Source organism: Saccopteryx leptura, chromosome 1 (assembly GCF_036850995.1).
Source record: "Saccopteryx leptura isolate mSacLep1 chromosome 1, mSacLep1_pri_phased_curated, whole genome shotgun sequence".
Taxonomy (NCBI): Eukaryota; Metazoa; Chordata; class Mammalia; order Chiroptera; family Emballonuridae; genus Saccopteryx; species Saccopteryx leptura.
The window spans coordinates 75,288,762-75,310,941 of NC_089503.1; the positions used below are offsets into that span (position 1 = coordinate 75,288,762).

Below are 22,180 nucleotides of genomic sequence, written 5' to 3' on the forward strand. Positions count from 1 at the left end.
ATACATGGTGATGGTGACAGAAAATAATTTGACTCTAGGTGATGGGCACACCATGCAATCAACAGTCCAATGCTATAGAAATGTTTACCTGAAGCCTACGTACTCTTATTGATCAATGTCATGCCATTAAATTTAATTTCTAAATTAAAAATTTTTTTTTTCTTGAAATTCTTATTAGGGACCTTCAAAACTGTGACCTTTACTTATATTTCTCCCCACTCAGCTTCTGGCTGAGTAGTTATTTTTATTCCAAAGAAATCTCGATGGTTTTCGCTTTGTCCCTTACAAATCAAACTCACCTTGCTTCTCACCACACTAAAATCACTGACATTCTATGATTATCCTATGTGTGGAATAGAAAAGCCCTTTGTATTTATTTCATATATCTGGAGAATACTTTTTATATTTTTCAAGTTCTTAAGGGCAACTCTTTCCTTTTAAATGTTTATTCATGCTACTTTCCAGGACAAATATCAGCTTTGATTTAATATATTAAATTTTTATATGAAACAGATAACAGACATTTTTGATAAGCTTAAAAATTAAAATTCCACCTTTCACATCTATTCTTAATAATAATATTATAGAGTAAAAGCAACTAAAAATAAAGGCAGTAGCTTAAGCACATATATAAAAGTTTGCATTATTGAATAAAATAAATTAAAATTTTTTAGGCATTAGTATATGTAAAAATATCTACAAAACAAAAGGTGAAAAGAAGAATAACCTGTAAAAAATAGGTCAAAACCCTTGAACAGTCATCTAACAGTAGAAGTACAAAGGGGCCGGAAATGGAAAAATCTGCTCCATTTCACTAGCCACCAGGGAATCGGAATTTCACATACATTGCTGGTAAGAGTGATACATAAAAAGTAGACCCATTTTCTAAAGCCAAATATAAAAATACCTGTGACTTTTACATAAATACCCACAGAAATAAATATTAATATATATGTTCTCCAAGAGATATATACATGCTTCCTCATAGAAGCACAATTTCTAATAGCTAAGAACTGGAAATAATTTAAATGTCGGTCAAAAAGAGAACAGATAAATAAATTGTGGCATATTTGTACAATTGGTTAGTCCACAGCACTGAGAATGAATGAATTGTTGCTACATGGAAAATGATGGTCAAGTGGTCTGAGGAGGCCTGCTGCTATCAGGTTATAAGAGGCAATTATGGGCATCGCTTTACAACTGCACATTTAGTTATATCATTTTGTTAGCTTGAAATCTGCACTGGTGGGAGTATTTGAATCATGAAAATCAGGAAATACTACAAATTAGGACTTTTCCCCTCTTTGGCAGAGTCAATTTATTAGCATACCACTGAAAGCAGCTGACAAATGGAATTCTTTTAAGCCAAACACAAAGGTATATATATTCTATATGATTGCATTTATAGAAATTTCAAAAATAGGCAAAACTAAATATTAATATGAGAATTCAGAATAGAAGAATAGTGGGCGTCCCACAGAATGAGAATCATGAAGAAAAGCAGATTGAGGAGGCCTTCTGAGTTCTTGGTGATCTTCTGTCTCATGATCTTGAAGCTGAATTACCAGGGTTTTCACTTTGTAAAAATTTATCAAGTTGTACAGTTATGATATCTACTTTTCTGAATGTAGGCATACATTAATTAAAAGCTTTCTTTAAAATAAATAAAAGTATAGCATGATCTCATTCTGGGTTTTTTAAAAGTATGGTATGTGTGCATTAAAAAATGTCTAGGCGCAGTGGATAGAGCATCAGACTGGGATGTGGAGGACCCAGGTTCGAGACCCCGAGGTTGCCAGCTTGAGCGTGGGCTCATCTGGTTTGAGCAAAAGCTCACCAGCTTGGACCCAAGGTCACTGGCTCCAGCAAGGGGTTACTCAGTCTGCTGAAGGCCCGCGGTCAAGGCATATATGAGAAAGCAATCAATGAACAACCAAGGTGTCGCAATGTGCAACGAAAAAAAACTAATGATTGATGCTTCTCATCTCTCTCTGTTTCTGTCTGTCTGTCCCTGTCTATCCCTTTCTCTGACTCTTTTTCTGTCTCTGTAAAAAAAAAAAAAAAATATCTAGGAAAAATTAGTACTGAATGTTTACAGTACTTACCACTGGAGGGTGCTATGGTGTGCGAAGGGAGAGAGGAGAGTAAATGATTACCTGAGCTTCTTACTTTCTGTACTTCTATACTATAACTTTATTAACATAATGTTTTATTTTAGTAATAAAAATTAAAAGAAAAGAACTATATTTTCCATAAAGATTACAAACATATTTTTTCATAAAAAAGTCTTTACTAGCCTGCTCCATTATTAGATTAGAAAGAGTACAGCTATGTTTCCTACTTCTCAAAATTATGAATCAAATAAGTTGTCTACAAAGATTCCCCCAGTGTAGGTCAGGTTAGCATAAGGAGAATGGAAATTAATTACTCAAAAAGAGTAGAATTTGAATGACTCATTAAAAAATATTCTTCTCTATCCTTTTGTTTAAAAGAATTTTCTTGATTTATACTTTTTATACAATAAAATGCACAGATTTTAAATTTATAGTCCAAAGAGTTTGAGAAATGTACCTATATGCTCATATCACTATCCTCCAATTTAAAAAGATTGAAAGTTTAAATATATATATAAAAATCACCTGGAGAAGTTGGAATGCTTATCTTCCTGCACTGTGTCATTTAGTGTGTAATTTAGAGTTCAGGAATCTTGTGTTTATACTTTAGGTAGAATTCAGAAAATATTAAAGTTTTTTTTCCTTAAGGAAATATTTTTGAAAGGTAAATATGTATTTGAGTCTGGGAATAATAGTAGCTAAAATAATTTACATTGTTTTCTTTTGAACAGGTCCTAGAGATGAGTGTAATACTCCTTAATTAATTCATGTCTGTACAAAGACAGATTCATCTTATCCTCATTGTCATTTCTACTAACACAATATCTTTCAACTTGTGAAAGAAATCTTAGTATTGTGCATAAAATATCTCATTTTTACTTTTGGGAATATCTTTATTTACTGTTGTTTTAAAAATTGGTTTTCTGTAACTTTAGGTTACCATAATGATAATGTATTGGTTTGAAACACAGGAGAGTTCTGGGTACATATATGAGGGTCTACTTAAAATGATCTGATCAAATAAGATAATAATTTTATATGAATTTCTTGAAATATGGAATGAATGCATTTGTCACTCATTGTTATCTTAGGTCCAGACTTCTTTGCCTAACTTTTTAAACCACTATGTGCAAAAGGAACATTTATTATTCTTATTTTATAGGTGAGTAAATCAAATTAGCAAGACTAAGTAAACTATGTAAACGTATGTGACAGAAAAATTAATGAAGAGTGCTGCTGAAAGGAGTTCAGAATGTAGACAGCCTACAGTTCCATATTAAAGAATTTAGAATCATTATATAATTCATTAGAATCCATGTATATATAGTGCCTGAGTTGAGAAATTAAAACTAAGTAGAAATCTTGGAAAATTATCTGACAAATGTTTGAGCTCTCAAGCCTTCTTCCATCTGAGTTCACAGGAAAATTCCAGGATTTTTTGGTCAATACAGTTTTAAATTATGTCATCCTAATAAGGTTAGATTATATACACTCTCTCCTTAGAGTTAGCCTACATAACTATTTTTTCCTGGTTTACATATACATTAGTAATCCCTTATCTAAACGGAGTATGTTCCAAGACCCCAGTAAATGCCTAAAGCCACACCTTACATATAATGTACATATAGATATATACATGTACCAAACCCTACATATACTGTGTTTTTTCTATGCACACATACCTATGATAAAGTTTAATTTATAAATTAGGTACAGTAAGAACTAATAATAAAACAGCTAATAATAAAAGAGAACAATTATAACAATATACTGTAATAAAAGTTATGTGCTCTCCCTCTCTCTCAAAATGTCCTATTGTGCTGTACTCACCGTTTTTATGCTGATTTAGATGAGCCAAGGCCTATGTGAAGAAGTGAGGTGAATGACATAGGCTTGGTGACCTAGCGTTAGGCAACTGTCCGCCTTCTGAAGATTTGGAGGATTATCGAGCCATGAAAGACTATGCCTTGTCTTCTACCCACAAATTTAACATCTTTTCCATCTAAGATAATCACTAATCATGCACTGTGGCTGTAATTTTTGTGGTTTGAGATGTAGCAGCAAAATTAGCATGAATTTTCTTTCTCCTTCACAGTTTTGCTGGTAGAGGACTCAGTTCTTAGATCTTAGCAAACTCAGCATACGAGTGTTTTCTTCTTTTCTAATTAAGTCAAGAACTTTCAGCTTTTTCTTAAAGGAAGCACTTATCATGTTCAAATTGCTAGCAACATTGAAACCTAGCCCACTACTGTGTGGATACACTAAATAAAACCACGATTCATGTCTGGGGTGGGATTAAACAGGATATTGCGAGATTTCATAATGCTATGCAGAACAGCACACAATTGAAAGAATTTTCCATTTAGTATTTTCAGGTCATGGCCAACTGCTAATTACTGAAACTGCAGAAATTAAACCTGTAGAAAGCTAAACCAAGAATAAGGAGGGGGGGTGAGGGGGGGAACTACTGTAGTCTATTCTAGCCAGGCACAGGTGGGAGTCCTGATGACCATCTGCTTTTCACCAATAGTTACAGTTCTGAGACAGAAACCCCAGCTTAAAGAAAAATGTTTTGTTTTGGTGCTTCTGTAACCTAGCCCAGTACTTGAGCCATGGAAATAATTGAGAAAATCTTTTCAGACTGGATGAAATACCTACATGAGTACATATTAGCAGTGATGGGATTCAGCTGGTTCACACCGGTTCGGCAGAACCGATACCTGATTTTTAGTTGAGTTAGGTTAACCAGTTGTTAAAATAGCACTTGTAATCAGGGTTCTCTCTAAGGTGGGTGACTGGGCCGCCACCCAATGTGGAAATCACAAACTTACATTACTTCCTCTTTTTTAACATTGATCTGCGCAACAGCATATTCTAAGCTCCCATAGTACAGTAAAGTTTATTTCGTCCATAGGTAAAAAAAAAATGCAAGTGAGAATGAGGACATCAAGCAAGAAGCAATATGATACTATCTTAAACAACAGTTTTATGGGTTTTTTAAAATCAGGTATTGTTTAATACTTTTTCATTCATATTTTAAAACTCTATCTTATAACATAATCTAGTGTTGTGTACATTTTTTAATTCTTATTTAAGTATTAAATGCATGAAATAAACTAGCTTTTGGTATATCATTTTTTTTATACTGAAAATGGTCATTAGGGCAGAGAACCAGTTGTTAAGTTATTTGAATCCCACCACTGCATTTAATAAAGGACAAAAATGCTTTCTCTCTTTTCTGAATTAAAGTTAAATATCAATACTTTCCATTTTGTACCATATTGTTCTATTGTTTAAAATAGTTTTGTGGCTAGAGAGTAAAAACCTTTCATTATTTCATATTGATTATACAATTCATTCATTTAAAAGTATTTCTTGCATAAGTATTATGTGCCAAGTGCTCCACCAGGAACAATCCCTCTTTTATGGGAGTTTTCAGTCTAGAGATTTTGTAAGAGCTGACGGCTAGTAGCAGAGGCAAGTATATTACCTTCTCCTTATTTATTATTTCTATCCTGAATTGCCATTTCCTGTACCGAGAGAGGAAAAGGATGGTCAGGATATATGTTACCTTATCAACCTACCCATGAAGTAGTGCCACACGTTTTTGTGTATGGATGGGCATAAGGCCTATGAAGTATTTCAGAATGTTCTTCCAGCAAGAGCTATTGAGGTGAATAGGAATTATTAAGTATGGACAAGGAGCCCACAATGTGCTCCTAAACACAAGTTGTGGCTGTTATTTTTGGTTCATAATCTCTGCTTTCTGGTATTTTTATTTATCTTTTTTTAGGCCCAGTCTTCCCACTTTGACTAAAGTTCTTCAATAACAATAATAATTTTTTATACTACATAATTGCTTCATTGCTTAGCATATCATTCACTCATTTCAAAGGATGTTTTTCTATGCCAGGCATTGTGCAACTCTGGAAAATAGGAACAAGATATGGCCCCTCGCACCAAGAAACTTAAAACCTGAAAGGAAGTAGAAGAGTGAAGCGTGTTTTTAAAAAAATGTTAACAATTAAAGTTAAAAAAAATATATAGATCAGTATATTAGTATCAGAGAATGAATAAACATGTCAGATCTTATAAAAAGAATTTCTCCTCCCCTCATGGAATTTACAGCCTAGAGGAGAAGACATACTTTTTATAACCAATTAATATTATAAGCATATTACATGGTAGGCAATGTGCTACGTGTTTCATATGAATTATTTCATGTAATTATCAGGATTTACCCTATAATAATTTAAAATCTCTAATTTGGGACTATGTAAACCATGCTAGGTTTTTCTGTTGTCACTTCCATTATTTCTCTTTTATAAATGAGGAAGCTAAGGATTAGTGTAATTGATTAACTTTCTCTCCCAAATAACTATCACATGTTTGCTTTGATAAGCATTAAACCACATTATACTTCCTTTTTCAACTACAGAGGAAAGATGGTAGATAACTCTTCATAAAAGGACTTGTAGAAGAAGAATGTGAAACCCAGTGGGATACTCTCAAGCTTTTCCTGATTATAATACCAATTATACTACATTGTAACTGCATTCACTTGTATATCTTTTCAGATATAGTGATCATTTTTGAGGTGGGGGACTTTATTTTATACATTGTACCCATAATTCCTGGTACAGAGTAACTAATAAATACACTTGAATGAATGAATGAATGAATAAATGAACTGGAAAACTTGCCTTCAGTAAGTTCCAATACTATTTCTGTAAAAAAAATTTTTTAATGGGGGAATGATTCCTTGAAAGATTATTAAAATTAATAATACTCATTAGGAAAAAGAGCACAATAGTAATTCACATTGACACCACCTCTCCTCGACTTTTCAACCCCGTGTCAGAAGGGAATACCACATTTTCTACTTGACTTGACTCATTATAATGCCATAAAGTATTTAATAGAATTTAATAGCATTTCAGAGCTGAAAAAAAGTACCTGAGAGACAATTTAGTCCAGTTTACCAACTAGCCAGCAGTCAGGTCCATGCATTTTTCCTAGAGACAGACAAAAGAGGAACATTCTATTAAATTACACTGGCAATCCTTAGTTCTCTGTTTGTGAATCCGATTTTGGTCTTGGAGTGAAGCAAGACTAGCTTTTTCCTCCTTCCCTCAGCCCCTACCCCACCCCGGTTCATTTTTAAATCCACAAGAGCTAGAACTTTGCAAGATAAACTTTTTTTAAGTGGTTCTCCAAAAGGGCAGGATTTTCTTTTTCCGGCGGCTGCTCTTGCCTCCCCCTCGCCGGGATTGGTGGAGATCCCAGCTAGGAACATTTTCAGGGCGGAGAAACTGGACTCCCTCAGGGAGTGGATTTTCGCCAGAGCGCAGTGGCGGGTCCTCCGCCCACGCTGCAGGCAGCCTTCGGCCCTCAGCGGGGCGCAGCAGAGGCGCAGGTCCCAGGAGCCCCGCCGCCCCGCGATGTGGAATCTTCTTCACGAAGCCGACTCGACCTTTGTCGCCTGGCACCGCCCGCGCTGGCTGTGCGCTGGGGCGCTACTGCTGGCCGCCGGACTCTTCGTCTCTGGCTTCCTCCTGGGTATGGCGCGCTCGCCACGCACCCGGAGCCACCGCTTCTCCGCGCTCTGCGGCGGGACTCGGGGGCAGACCGCGTGTGGGGTCCCGGGGACGGTGGTTTGGTTTGGGGAAAGGAGGGAAGAGCTCTCGCGAACTAGGTGAGGGTTGCTGGAGGCGGCGCAAGGGTGGGTTCCGAACAAGCTATTGCAGGACAGTCACACAGGGTGAGGAGCAGAAGGGGAGACCCTAATAAAACCTGACTTTAGAAAGTTCACCTACTCGAGCCCTTGCAAACTGGAGCGTTTTAGAGCAAGGAGGCAGGTCACTGGGGGCAGTTGAACCAGGTCGTCCGGGGTGCTTTGCAGGAAATGACTCTTACCAGTATGGGGTCTGCATCTACTGCGCCTGGAGCTGCTGCTTATATGCACTAGATAGACATCAGGGCACCGCTGCTGGGGAACCCTCTTCTTTCTCCCTAGGGAGTAATAGAGAAACATGTGGGAACTGGCTGACATTCATAGACATTTCTTTTGGGTTACTGTCCCCTGTATACTGACTTCTAGACCTAACCTAACTCGGTAAGAAAATCGGAGGCAACACAGACAAGCTCAGACTCTTAAATTCTGACTTTGCCTCTGCCACTTCTTCGTGGCCTTGAACAGGTTACCCAGCCTGTCTTAGCCTCAGTTTCCCAGTTTATATGATGACAATATCTGCAATTCAGTGGAAATAGTAAATAAAATGGCATCTCAAGTCCCCAGGGCACTATTGGGGTATTAACACCTTTCTTTATTCCGTGGTGATAACGGAGTTGCTTCTCATTGGACATTGATGCGCAAGACTAGCCTAAGGTATTGCCAGGTAGTTTGCTCTAGCTCTGAGCTCTGGATTTCCTTTCCCGGTTTAGAAGACCAGGGCATAGAGCAGCTAGCTGGGTTCACTCAGCCTAGCTCTCCCGCCTGCTGTGTGACCTTAGGGTCATTAAAAAACTTTTCAGCCATGCTGTGCTCAAACTAATTTCTGGATATTAGCAACTGCTTAGGGTTGTTGTGGGGGTTAAATGAGATAAGTGCTCAATAAGGACACACTTCAAATTAAATTTCAGTTTTTTCAGCTGTAAAAATGGCAAGGTTGGCATGGGAATTAAAACGTGTGTTTCTTCAGGGTATTTTATTCCTAATATTGCCCTCAGCCTTGTATTCACTGCTCAGTGGCTGACACAGAACAGGTTCTTTATTAATGTTTATTTTCCCCTGCTCTCCCCTCCCCACACTCCTCCCTCCTCTTCATCCTGTTCCTTCTCCAGATCTCAATTCAAGCATGTAATCCTCAGTGTGTGTCTTGACTAAATACGTTGTCTGGATCAGCAGAGAGTGTCACTGGGAATAGAAACTTTAAGAAAAAAGAAGATGGGTCTCTTTTTCACCTTAATTTTCAAGAGATCTTGTCCATCCCCAGTAGTTGAAACTTATTTAATTTTAGTACTGATTTCCTCATAAAACATTTCTTAGAATAACAGCAATCTTATCATTGAAATCGGATAAAAAATATATTGCAATTTATTTGTGACTTTAAAGCCTGTGTGTATGGTTTCTTCCCCAGTGGAAGTAGGAAAGAGGAATTAAATTTCCTTGAATGCCAGAGGTCATTGGTAATTTATATTTTACATATGATAGATACAGTAACGACAAGTAGGACCCATGAGCTTACTTTTCATTCTTGTGTGTGTGTGTGTGTGTGTGTGACAGAGACAGAGAGAGGGACAGACAGGAAGGGAGAGAGATGAGAAGCATCAGTTCTTTTTTTTTTTTTTTTTTTTACTTTTCCGAAGCTGGAAACGGGGAGGCAGTCAGACAGACTCCCATGTGCCCCCGACCGAGATCCACCCGGCACGCCCACCAGGGGGCGATGCTCTGCCCATCCGGAGCATCGCTCTGTCGTGACCAGAGCCACTCTAGTGCCTGGGGCAGAGGCCAAGGAGCCATCCCCAGTGCCCGGGCCATCTTTTTGCTCCAATGGAGCCTCAGCTGCGGGAGTGGAAGAGAGAGACAGAGAGGAAGGGGGGGTGGAGAAGCAGATGGGCGCTTCTCCTGTGTGCCCTGGCCAGGAATCGAACCCGGGACTCCTGCACGCCAGGCCAACGCTCTACCACTGTGCATCAGTTCTTTATTGTGACTCCTTAGTTGTTCATTGATTGATTTCTCCTGTGTGCCTTGATGGGGGGTGGGGGGCTTGCTCAAGCCAGCAACGTTGGGCTCAAGTCAGCGACCTTGGGCTTCAAGCCAGTGACCTTTGGGCTTAAACCAGTGACCATGGGGTCATGTCTATGATCCTGTGCTCAAGACAGGGACCCTGAGCTCAAGCTGGTGAGCCTGCACTCAGACCAGATGAGCCCGTGTGCAAGTTGGCAACCTCAGGGTTTCGAACCTGAGTCCTCTGCATCCCAGTCGGACGCTCCATCCACTGCTGCACTGCCTGGTCAGGCCTTATTTTTCATTCTTATATTTGTATGTATTCTACAGGATGGTTTATAAAATCCTCCAATGAAGCTACTGACATCGTTCCACAGCATAACATAAAGAAGGCATTTTTGGATGAATTGAAAGCTGAGAACATCAAAAAGTTCTTATAGTGAGTATGTACTTGAAGTTTATGTGGACAATTTATTGAAAAATTTTACTCTGTTTCAAAAAGTTTCAATCCAAAGTTTCAACCCAATATTTCATATACAGGAAAATTGTTTTAAAATTTAATTTGTTAAAGATCTTGGATCACAGTTTATCTGAACAGGATTAAATATTTAAGCTGAACTTGAGCGATATGGATGTTGTAAAGCAGGAGTCAGCAAGCTCCCTGTGCAGGCCCTGCCATTGCTGGCCAGCTGATAGCTGGCACGACTGCTCAATTCTGTTATTGTAGCACAAAAGAAGCCATAAAAAATACATAAATAAGTGCAGTAGTGCTGACAAAATGTTATGTATGGGCACTAAAATTAGAATTTTATATAATTATGTCACAAAATATTATTCCTCTTGAATTCTCACCTGTTGAAGTGTGAAAATCATCCTTAGCTGTGGGCTCTACAAAACCAAGGAAGGTGCTGGATTTGGTCAGTGGAACTTATTTTCCTGACCCTCATTTTAGAGGAAGATAGTATACTGTGGTCAAAAAATGAACTTGGACTTTGGAATCTGTTGTACTTGAGTTTAAATTTCATCTCTGCCCATTGATAGCAAAGTAACTTTGAGTGAATAGTTAACCGTCCTGAGCCCTCCTTTCTACATCTGTAAAATGAGGACAGTGGTAAGGCTGTGACGGGGATAGACTGAGAGAGCGTACCTGTGACATAGTTTGTAATCTAGCCCCTGTTTCTAACTATCTCTAGTATGGAGCCAAAGATGTAAATGAGTAAAATTTAAAAGTCTTTGCCAAGCAACTAAAAATATAACCCTTGTATAGAATGATTATACAGAGATGGGCAAAAGTAGGTTTACAGTTATTCATACCAGCCATCATTACCTAAAAGATAAATCATAAGTAAATATATGAAATAAGTGTAAGACAAAATATACAAATAAGCAACATAATAGTACATGCTAATACAAGAGTAAACTTTGCATACTTAACCATAAACCTACTTTTGCTCACCTCTGTATATAATTGATTAGAATATTTAGCTTTTCAAAGTATGAAGTCCTTTATTTTATTTTTTAATTTTTCCATTGATTTGAGAGAAAAAAAGGGAGCGAGAAAGAAGCATCAACCCATTGTTCCACTTAGTTGTTCCATTTAATTGTGCACTCAGTGGTTGCTTTTCATATGTGCCCTGACCCGGAATCAAACCTATGACCTTGGTGCCCCAGGATGGCGCTCGATCCACTGAACCACCCACCCAGGAGCAAGTCTTTTTTTAAACAAATTTTCTTAATGCATGTTTCCAAAAATACTTGAAGTCCCTTATTGTGATTGAAAGATTCTTTAGTGAATACGTTATAATTTTATATAAAAGACAGTTTAATATACACATACATATATATGCATAGATGTGGATGCACAAAATCATATAAACACATTTATCTATATTAATTTTGATAGAATTAAAACTATGCATAAAAATTTGCTTGGCACCTCCCAAGTTTTTGGAAGGGCCCTTTCAACTGAGAGGCCCTGAAGCTTAAACTTTGAAATCCCTCTTCTGCCTCTTGCTAATTCACTATAATTAGGTACAATAGATATAAAGAAAATGGAGGTCTGGGACAATTCAGTTTACTCTTAGAGCTGCTGTCCCTGCTTTCTTCTCCCTTTCCTAACCTGTGGCACGGACTGACCAGCAAAGAAGAAAAATAAATACCTTTTTTTATTTCTTATTGGACCCTTGAGCAAGATTGAAGCAGTCAGCTTCTTGCTTGTTGTCTATGGCCCTGAGCAAGCTACTCTAACTGTTCAGAACTTAAGGATGTTTATCATTAACACACAAGAGAAAGAGATTAACAGAGAACCCCCACTCATCCCTGCAAGGTCTGCAGAATCTCCAGAAGCCTCTGAACTCTTCAGATTCTCAATTTTCCATTTGTCTAGCTTTCACTCTAACTATACCCATAGTGTTAGGGCAGTGGTCCCCAACCCCCGGGCCATGGACCGGTACCGGTCTGTGGGCCATTTGGTACCAGTCCTCAGAGAAAGAATAAATAACTTACATTATTTCTGTTTTATTTATATTTAAGTCTGAACAATGTTTTATTTTTAAAAAATGACCAGATTCCCTCTGTTATATCTGTCTAAGACTCACTCTTGATGTTTGTCTCGGTCACATGATACATTTATCCGTCCCACCCTAAAGGCCGGTCTGTGAAAATATTTTCTGACATTAAACCAGTCTGTGGCCCAAAAAAGGTTGGGGACTACTGGGTTTGGGGTCATTAACGCCTGGGATCTCTCATCTTGCCCCCTTTATAATCCTTTGCTTTCTTCTACTAAAACTTCCCACTACTTCTAAATTACTCAGGACTCAGTAGTGGCTGGGAGGATTAAGTAGGGGCTGCCTTTACAATCTGCCTTGGGGTGCAATGTTGTCCTGTTTCCCTAGTTTTGAAAAGACCTAACTGAATTCTCAGATCTTTTCATGATTTGCATTTCTTTTAAGAGGCGCTTTGGTTTTCCAAGATGTTCTAAAAGACAAGATTATTTTAGAAGTGTTTCCCTGATACACATTTGAATACCAGTTCCACCTTTTGCTAGGGGCCCTTAAGCCACCTAACTCATCTAAGCACTGGGTCCATCATTTGTAGATCAGATGCAATGTATGAAAACAGGAATACCAATAACTTCCTTTATTAATTGAAATAATGTGATGATACAGTGCTTGGAACATATCTAAACTTTTCTAGGCATATAGATATGTGAACTAATTTTTAAAATATAAGTTCTTAGCTTTTCTGAAAACTTTATAACATTACTATTTTAAATAATATTCTTATAGTATCAACAAATTACTTGTGACATACATCTCAATTGATTAATACAACAAAAAATGTCAGAACTGCTGTTTAATAAATGTTATATAATTGAGCCTCAAATCTTTGTGAACTGATGAGGTGGCTATAGTCTCCCCAAGTACAGATCAGAAATTTAAGACATGGCCAGTATTACATAAGTTAGTGGCAAAACCTTCAATATACCACTTATCTGATTTTATGCTGATTAATTTATTTATCCTTGGAAAGGAGACTTTTTTTCTACTCATAAGATCAGCTTTGCTCCAACTGAGTGGGTTCAGTCCTGCTCATAGCACATATTTGTATCTTTGTTGGTAATGACAAAACCATTACAAGAAATTCCACTCATAAGAGCAAAGTCTGATAGAGTTTCTCTTTCTCTCTCTTTATTCTTTTTTAATGTGAGCATGTTCAAGACCCCCCATAACAACTCTTCTTGCTTGTAAGGACAGTTAGTTAAAGCTGTGACTTCAGAAATATGCGTAATCCACATACATTTTAATGATGTCACAGTTTGTGAGCTGTGTAATAAAGAAGAAAATAACATGTTAGTGTTTAGCTGTTTTCTTTGCAGGTAAGTATATTGTGAAGAAGGAATAGATAGACTTCTCAATTGTCTGTTAAAAATGTGTTCTTTTTTTACTATATTTTATAAATACACATTAGAAATTATATAAGGTGTTAAACCCTTAAAAATGTACCAAATGAGGATTTTAATACTATTTTTGTAAATACAATTGAAATTACTTAAAATAAATATTAACCACAGGAACTTTTTTTTTAATTGAGGATTCTTTTTCTTGGCAGTTGATTTTTCAAATCAAAAGTTCAGGTACACAGTAGAATTGAACATTTGAAATGTGATCATCATAGCCATGTTGCCTGTACATTTTTTTTTAATTACCATGAAAATGGAAATGTGTTGATTTTAATAAAACCTCCATATTTAGAACCAGAAATTCATGAAGTTCAAGAAGTTCATGAGCCACAAATAAATAAATGTCTTTATATGATATATGATGCTTTGACATGTGGAATTTTCTTTTTTCTTTTTATTTTTTCGGGACTTAAGTTGAAAATACAAATGAGCTAAATCTTGAGGGAAATAAATTTCCAGGAGGGAGAAATTTAAAACAAACAAAAGCACCAGTATCTAGACATATTTAATGAGAAATTAGTCTACTCATGACAATATACTAGTGACCAAAATTTTGGCCACATAATTTAGTTGTTAAAGATATTCCTGATCAATTTTATTTTTATTATTGATTTTTAAATATATTAATATGCATGATATATAGAGTTTGTGTAAATATGTTCAGATTATTCCTTAATGAGATATTTCATAACTGGTTGCTAATCAAAAGCTTTCTCACTTGATTCTAACAATATTTTAAAATACCTGTAATTATCAGTAACTCTTGGCATGTCACAGCTTAGTATTTTGGATGAAAATATGTCTCAAATATTTTCACAGTGAAATAAAAAACGGGCAATTCCATTAAAGTTCCAAGAGTCATGGCTCTTAAGCATAGGACATGTCCCTCATCTATTATTGAGGGACACGTCCACAGGGTTGCACATACCATTCTCAACACAGATCAGCTTCTTCAGTTTTTCTGTAGTCGGATATAAATTAGAGCATGAAGCTTTCAAAATACACTTTGAAATGTATTTGATGCAAAAATACTACCATTTTCCTTTTTTAATGTATCACATTGCAAAGTATTTTTATGTAAATCTGTCTTAATTGGTTGTTGATTTGATATAAAGGCTGACTAAACAGTAATTTCTAACCACTTTCAATTTTTGTTTGCCAGTAATTTTACACGGATTCCACATTTAGCAGGAACAGAACAAAACTTTCATCTTGCAAAGCAAATTCAATCCCAGTGGAAAGAATTTGGCCTGGATTCTGTTGAGTTAGCCCATTATGATGTCCTGTTATCCTATCCAAATAAGACTCATCCCAACTACATCTCAATAATTGATGAAGCCGGAAATGAGGTAAAATAATAAATAAATAAATAAATAAATAAATAAATAAATAAATAAAATTAGAAACGAAACCTCCCCTATCTATTATTTCCAAATACTTCCTATGAAAGAATATACTTATACATCTCCAATTATTGATATAAATCGATATTTGTAAAACTGATGAATGATGCCTTTAATATCTCATTACCAGTATCAATTTTCTTATGATGTTCAAAATTAATGCTTGATAACAGTTGCTATTTTTTAATATTGTACACTAACATAAATATGAGATATCAGTAAGTTTCCAAGCAATTAAAATAAATGCATTTTTGGTAGGTTTAGACTATAAAAAAATACTACATAGGTTTGGGGTTGATAGGAAATTCAGAGACCTAGGGTGCAATTTGGACCAGCAGGGTTTTATGAGTTCTTAATGATTATGTCTCATATGGCATATGCTCAGCTCTAAGTCCAGGACTCCGATGTGGGCATTTTGAGGGGGAAAGCATTTGGAGAGAAAGTGTAGAGAATGATATCTAGACTAAAGAATTTACAATCTTGTTTGCAAGTTTGGGCCATACTTAGGAAAGAAAAGACAATACAAGTAATTGAGGTATTTCTTGTCATGAAGCATGTTCAGTATGAAAGCTCAGAACTCACATTCATGGCTAGTTAGAGCTACCATGTCTAATTAAAATAGCTCCCTTCAGGCCCTGGCCAGTTTGCTCAGTGGTAGAGCATCGGCCTGGCGTGCAGGAGTCCCAGGTTCGATTCCCAGCCAGGGCACACAGGAGAAGCACCCATCTGCTTCTCCACCCCTCCCCCTCTCCTTCCTCTCTGTCTCTCTCTTCCCCTCCTGCAGCCAAGGCTCCATTAGAGCAAAGTTTGCCTGGGCACTGAGGATGGTTCTGTGGCCTCTGCCTCAGGCGCTAGAATGGCTCTGATTGCAGCAGAGCGATGCCCCAGATGGGCGTGCTGGGTGGATCCCGGTCGGGCGCATGCGGGAGTCTGACTGCCTCCCCGTTTTCACATTCAGAAAAATACAAAAAAAAAAAAAAAAGCTCCCTTCAATCTGTTAGCTTCCTTCAGTCTTTTTTTTAGTTGGGGCTTCTAAATTGTAAATAGCTTCAGGTATGTTCAGCTTGATCATAATAATGTTAAAAATATATAATACATATGTTTAAACCTCTATGTTGATCTAGCATGTTTGAGGATTGCCTGTATATAATTAGGAAGATAGCAAACTTTCGTCTTTGTTTTCCTTCTTCAACTCCCAATTTTTACTGTACCTTCGCTTTTGTTATTCCATTTCATTATTTTTGCCATTACAGGCATTTATGAATTTTCTAAAACCTATTACATAATAATATAAGCATATTATGTAGAAGTTTTATTTTGGAGATTTTCCTGAATGGTGTTAGTTACCTAAAGCCTCTCAATTTTTTTTAAAGTTCTATCATTAGTTTATCTTCACTTATATTTTCATCCAGGTTACACTTGCACATGAAGAATCACATATTTCTTCCTAGTTTCCCCTTACTGAGGCAATCACTATTCAACCATGAGTTGATTCTTTTGATACTTATCTCTATTTCCTTAAGTAGCATGCTTATCTGGCTTGTGCTTCAAATTCAGGTGTCATATTTTGACATCCTGACATTTTAGCTCCATGTCCATCCCTCTGTCCTAACTGCAAATGCTCTCTTACTGTCTCCCCATCTCTCAGTGTAGGTTAGTTATTGTGACTAACTACTCATAGCTGAGATATGTGGTAAACTGTAAACTTTTATTCTCCTGCACAGCACGGAAATTAGTGTTTCATATATTCCAAAAGTATTTTAAATATAATATATACAGACATAGCCCTGGCTGGATAGCTTGGTTGATTGAGCATCGACCCAAAGTACAGAGGTTGCTGATTCGATTCCCAGGCAGGGTACATAGAGGAATAGATCAATATTCCTCTTTCTTGCTAAAAAAAAAAAAAAATATATATATATATATACATATATATATATAGACACATTTTATATCTTAGTTTATGTAGAGATATCATGCCATATAGGTTGAACTATATATTGATTTTTTTTGTCATAACAAGTAAATAGAAATCTGTAAGCCGAAATTGTTTTAGTTGTGCTCAGAATACTTAATTTGAGAATATATTAGTGAATTTTAGAAAGTGAGCGATGCTCACTGGTATATAGTTCACCTTTGAAAAAGTCATCCAAAGGTTATTTTCTTGACCTTAGAAAACTTTTGCTACTTGTTAAAATAGCTCCAACTTGCTTTAAAATGCACTTGCTCAGTAGTGTTGTAAAATTGAAGATTAGTGTAAAGGCAAATCAAGTGAGACAAACTTAAATATTCCCTTGGCTTAAAAATGTGCTGATGTAGTGACTTCACTTCTAGATGGATTTTTATAGCACTTGAGTAAATTTTCTTGTATAATCTTTCCCAGTGATTCAGAAGAGTTTTCATCCTATGTGGATCCCCCAAATGTGGGAAGTATGGAAGCTATGAGGGGTTTGGAAGGTAGTAGTTGATTCGGTTCCACATTAGGTCCAGTCAACCTTAGTACAATGTAAGGTTGGCCCAGATTCACACTCCTACTCCCACACCCTTTGTGCTACTGCGCTGGCATAATGTTGCAGAGAGGTGGTGATGGTGGATATCCTTCAGTGCAGGAAATGTTTTTGTAATATTTTCTTATTAATTTTGATATTTGCTGTAACTTTGTTAAGTAGGCATTGGATTTTTCAGTTTCCAAGCTATCAAAAGAAATAAAACTGATAAAATTAACCAACCAAAAGAAAAAGGGGATGGGAATAGAAAAAGAAGCATTAGGGGAAGAAAAAGAAGAGTAAGAAATCATATAATAAGAAGGTATAAATGACCTAAGTACTGTATATCAGTAATTACATAATTATCAAATTATGGATTCCCCAGGGCAATTTTTTGCCCCTCTACCACATGCCATCACTTTTTTTTAGGTTTATTTCTAGTTTATTTCAAACCCTAAAGATTGTTATTTTTTGAAGACCCAGCTTTTATGCAGAGGTCTCCTGTTAGACTCTAGACTCTATTATTTGGATGGGCTCTGGACTTCTCTTTTGCCTCTCCCATGGAGGGCATGGCTTTGATACATCCAGCTAAGGGAAAAACAGATTTTAGAACTCATCTCAGAATTCCTATTTCCATGTTATTTATTTATTTTTTTGGACTTCTGATTTTTTCTGGACCTTTCCCCCACCAATTTAGTGATACACTTAAAAAGATAATATTTTGACCCTGGCCAGTTGGCTTAGTGAATAGAGCATTGGCCTGGCATAGGGACATCCTGGGTTTGATCCCCAGTTAGGGCACATGTGAGAAGTGATCATTTGCTTCTTTCCTCCTTCCTCTCTCTCTTCCTCCCTCCCTTCTCTCTCTCTTCCTTTCTTGCAACCAGTGGCTTAATTGGTTCCAGTATTGGCCCTAGGTGCTGAGGATAGCTCGGTTGGTCCAAGCATCAGCCCCAAACGAGGTTGCCAGATGGATCCTGGTTGGGGTGCATGTTGGAGTCTCTCCTCCTCTCACATTAAAGAAAAAGAAGATAATATTTTATATTTGATTTAGTGTTTTTAATTCTTTTCAGAGTGAATGTTGTTTATATATCTAGATACTATCAGATATGGATTCCCCCAAAAATGTAATATTTTTATTAAGGTGAATTTAATATTTTATTTCTTCCTAAGTAATTATCTTTGTATTGTTGTAACAAAGATTATCACACAATGTTATGTTTTATTTGTGAAATAAATTTTTCTTCTAGATCAAAAGCTGGTTTTTATAGGTCCTCTCAGGGTCTATAATTTATTAATCTTACAAAAGCCTCACACCTTCTAGCACTGTGCTAGGTATTTGATATGTATTCTCAAAATGCTAAAGAATTGGTTGACCCTCTACTGACAAAAAAAGATAATATACGGTTTTTCTTATTTGATTGTAGTAATCAAATGACGTGATTTACTTCTGATTATTGTATTTTGTTTCTCCAGATTTTCAACACATCATTATTTGAACCACCTCCTCCAGGATATGAAAATGTCTCCGATGTAGTGCCACCTTTTAATGCTTTCTCGCCACAAGGAGTGCTGGAGGTAAAGATCCAGGCAATACAATACAGAATAATAACAATTGAACTTCCTCATCAGTCCAGGCAATAATTAAGGGGACATTAAAAGGTTTTTTGATACAATCCAGATTCAACCTTGTCCACATTTAAAGAACTGGAAATTCTTAGAAAGAAAAAAGGAATAAATAATTGTTTTGTATTCATAGTGCTTTTTAAGATATAATCAACTACAGTGAGAAGCAAAATCCAAAGTATACATTTATTGACTTTTGAAAAATGTACACACCTGTGCAATTCAAACCCCATCAACATATAAACTATTAATATTACTTCCAAAAAGTACCTCTATGCCTCTTCTCAAACAGTTCCACACATCCTAAGGAAATTGTTCTTCTGATATTTTTTCCCACCATCGATTAGTTTTACCTATTCTAGAAATTCATATAAATGGCATTGTATCACATGTAATCATTTGTGTCTCATTTCTTTTGCTAAGCATAGTCTGTGAGGTTCACATTTTAGCATTTATCAGAAGTTTGTTCCTTTCTATTGCCAAGTAATTTCCATTGTATAAAAATATTACATCTTACTGTTGTCTGGCACTAATTTATTTTCAATGAATTTTAATAATAGTATTGCTGACATTTTCAAGTGGGGAACATAAATATTCATTCTAGAAAGTTTTATGTGGCTTGCTCAATAAAGCACTGTGCATAACAATTATCTGAAATTTTACAATCAGTTCGCAAGTTCTTACACAGTATTTTGTTTTTTATAATGGAGCTAAATTTGAAAGAGTTGAATATAATTTATTATTATCTTTTTACAAGTTATCTTTCCTACTGTAATATTTAAATAAAATGTATTTGATTAATTAACATGTATAATTTTAAAATGTCACAAACATAAGAAGAAATTACTGTAAATGAATAATTAACATTATACTTAATGATATAATATTAGAAAAATTCTCTCTAAAATTATCACATAAATAGAATTTGCAATTATTTAATAATTGATATGAGGTAGAAGTAAGAGATATAACAATTAGAAATATTATTTCTTCAACATTTTAGTTGTTTATCTCATATTGGTTTAAATAGTTTCAATATCTTCTGACTTTTCACTTATTTAGTCATGTTACCTACACTGACCTTTATTTAAAATAAATCTTTAATTTTGATATTGTCCAATTGTTATGTTTATATGCTTTGGATCTTCTTTATTAATTCTCTCCTTTATTTATAGTGATATGTCTGTATAAACAAAATATTAAAAAGCATTAATACATCTTTATTATAAAAATAACATTAATATTACTAGATTGTAGTTAAATATATATGTATGCATGTGTATACACACAAATAATATATAATAGTGAAAAAATATAACAAATTTAATTTAAAATAGACATAAAAATAAATAAAATAGCCATAAAAATAAAATATACTAAAAATCTTAAAGTTAAATAAATGTGAACTAGTGAAAATATTATGTATAAAGAAATATGTGTGAAGAAAATACTATGTAAAAAGAAAATACATGTGTGAAAATATTATGTATAAAGACACAGATTATTTTTCTGAATGGGAACACAGAATGTTATAAGGAGAAAATTATACCTATATTAGTTTGGGAATTTACTGTATAATCAGCAAAATTCCTCAAATCATTTTTGAACTTTGACAGAAATATTCTGCTCATAAGAGAGCCATAGAGATTATTAGCTCACATTTTTAGGTAGACTTAAACTATTCCAGGTTAATGGAGAATAGAAGGAGCATGTGATTCTGCATGCAATCGTTGTTTGTGCTCAAATATTAGATGAGGGAGTTTTCTGGCCGGTGTGTTTCACTGGATCACCTATAACGCAGCCACAGAGGTATCTGTAGGTATGCTTAAGGTATAAATATTTCACTCTAAGTAATTTTTGGATCTTCATCTGAATCCTCTGGAGTGTGAAATAAATGGTTTGTGCTTTAGCCTATTTGAAATTAGTGATTACAATCTCAAGAAAATATAGTCTAATCTAGGGGTTCTCAAACTTCCACAGGTATCAAAATAATCCAGAAGGTTAATAAAACTCAGATTCTGGTCCCTACCTCATGAGTTTCAGTAGGTCATAGGCGAAGTTTGAGACTTTGTTCCTTACAGGTCCTAGGAGATGTTGATTCTGAGCGTTCAGGAACCATGCTTTAAGAACCACTGGTCTTAGGTGGTGGCATAGTGGATAGAATGCTGGCTGGGGATGCTAAGAACTCAGGTTTCAAACCCTGAGGTCACCACCTTGAGCACAGGGTCGCCAGCTTGAGCATGGCATCATAGACATGACCCCATTGTCACTGGCTTGAAGCCTAAGGTCGCTGGCTTGAGCCCAAGGTTGCTGGCTTGAGCCCAAAGTCGCTGGCTCAACCAAGGGGTTACTGGCTTGGCTGGAGCCCCCTAGGTCAAGGCACATATGAGAAGCAATCAGTGAACACCTAAAGTGCCTCAACTTCTAATTGATGCTTATCTCTCTCCCTTTCTGGCTCTCTGACCCTCCAGCTCTCTCTCCCTCTTCCTCTCTCTTGCTCATGCATGTGCTCTAAAAAAGAAAAAAAAAAGATCCACTGGTCTTGCCTCTCAATTCTGTCTCTATTAATAAGAGCAGGAAGATGGAAGCTTGAAAGAAATGAAAAATTCTAGGCTAACAGTGCAAGATTTTGTTTCTTCTCAGTCCTAGAACAATGGCACAGTGTAAAATTTACAAGGTCATTGTCTGAAAACAAAGATCATTTTCTAATTCACAGTGACAATTTGCATATCTATTACACTTGTTTACATTTTCAAAATTTACTGTCATTTTAAAACTAATATCTTTTTCAGTCCCTTCTCTATTATAATTTATTTTGTGAGAATTGTAGATTTAACAAAAGATAACCAAAACTTACAGAT

The 22,180-nt window shown here is 35.9% G+C and overlaps 1 protein-coding gene across 2 annotated transcripts in view; it reads left to right on the top strand.

Annotated features, from left to right (window-relative positions):
- Positions 1–7,445: 7,445 nt before the first annotated feature.
- The window catches only part of FOLH1 (folate hydrolase 1), a 65,003-nt gene continuing 50,268 nt past the window's right edge, over positions 7,446–22,180 (top strand). For both annotated transcript variants that reach the window (XM_066370510.1, XM_066370519.1), the window contains exons 1-4: positions 7,446–7,673; positions 10,174–10,282; positions 14,967–15,153; positions 19,170–19,271. In XM_066370510.1, the coding sequence (XP_066226607.1) occupies positions 7,556–7,673; positions 10,174–10,282; positions 14,967–15,153; positions 19,170–19,271 (516 nt within the window). In that variant the 5' untranslated portion in view covers positions 7,446–7,555. The remainder of the gene's footprint in view (positions 7,674–10,173; positions 10,283–14,966; positions 15,154–19,169; positions 19,272–22,180) is intronic.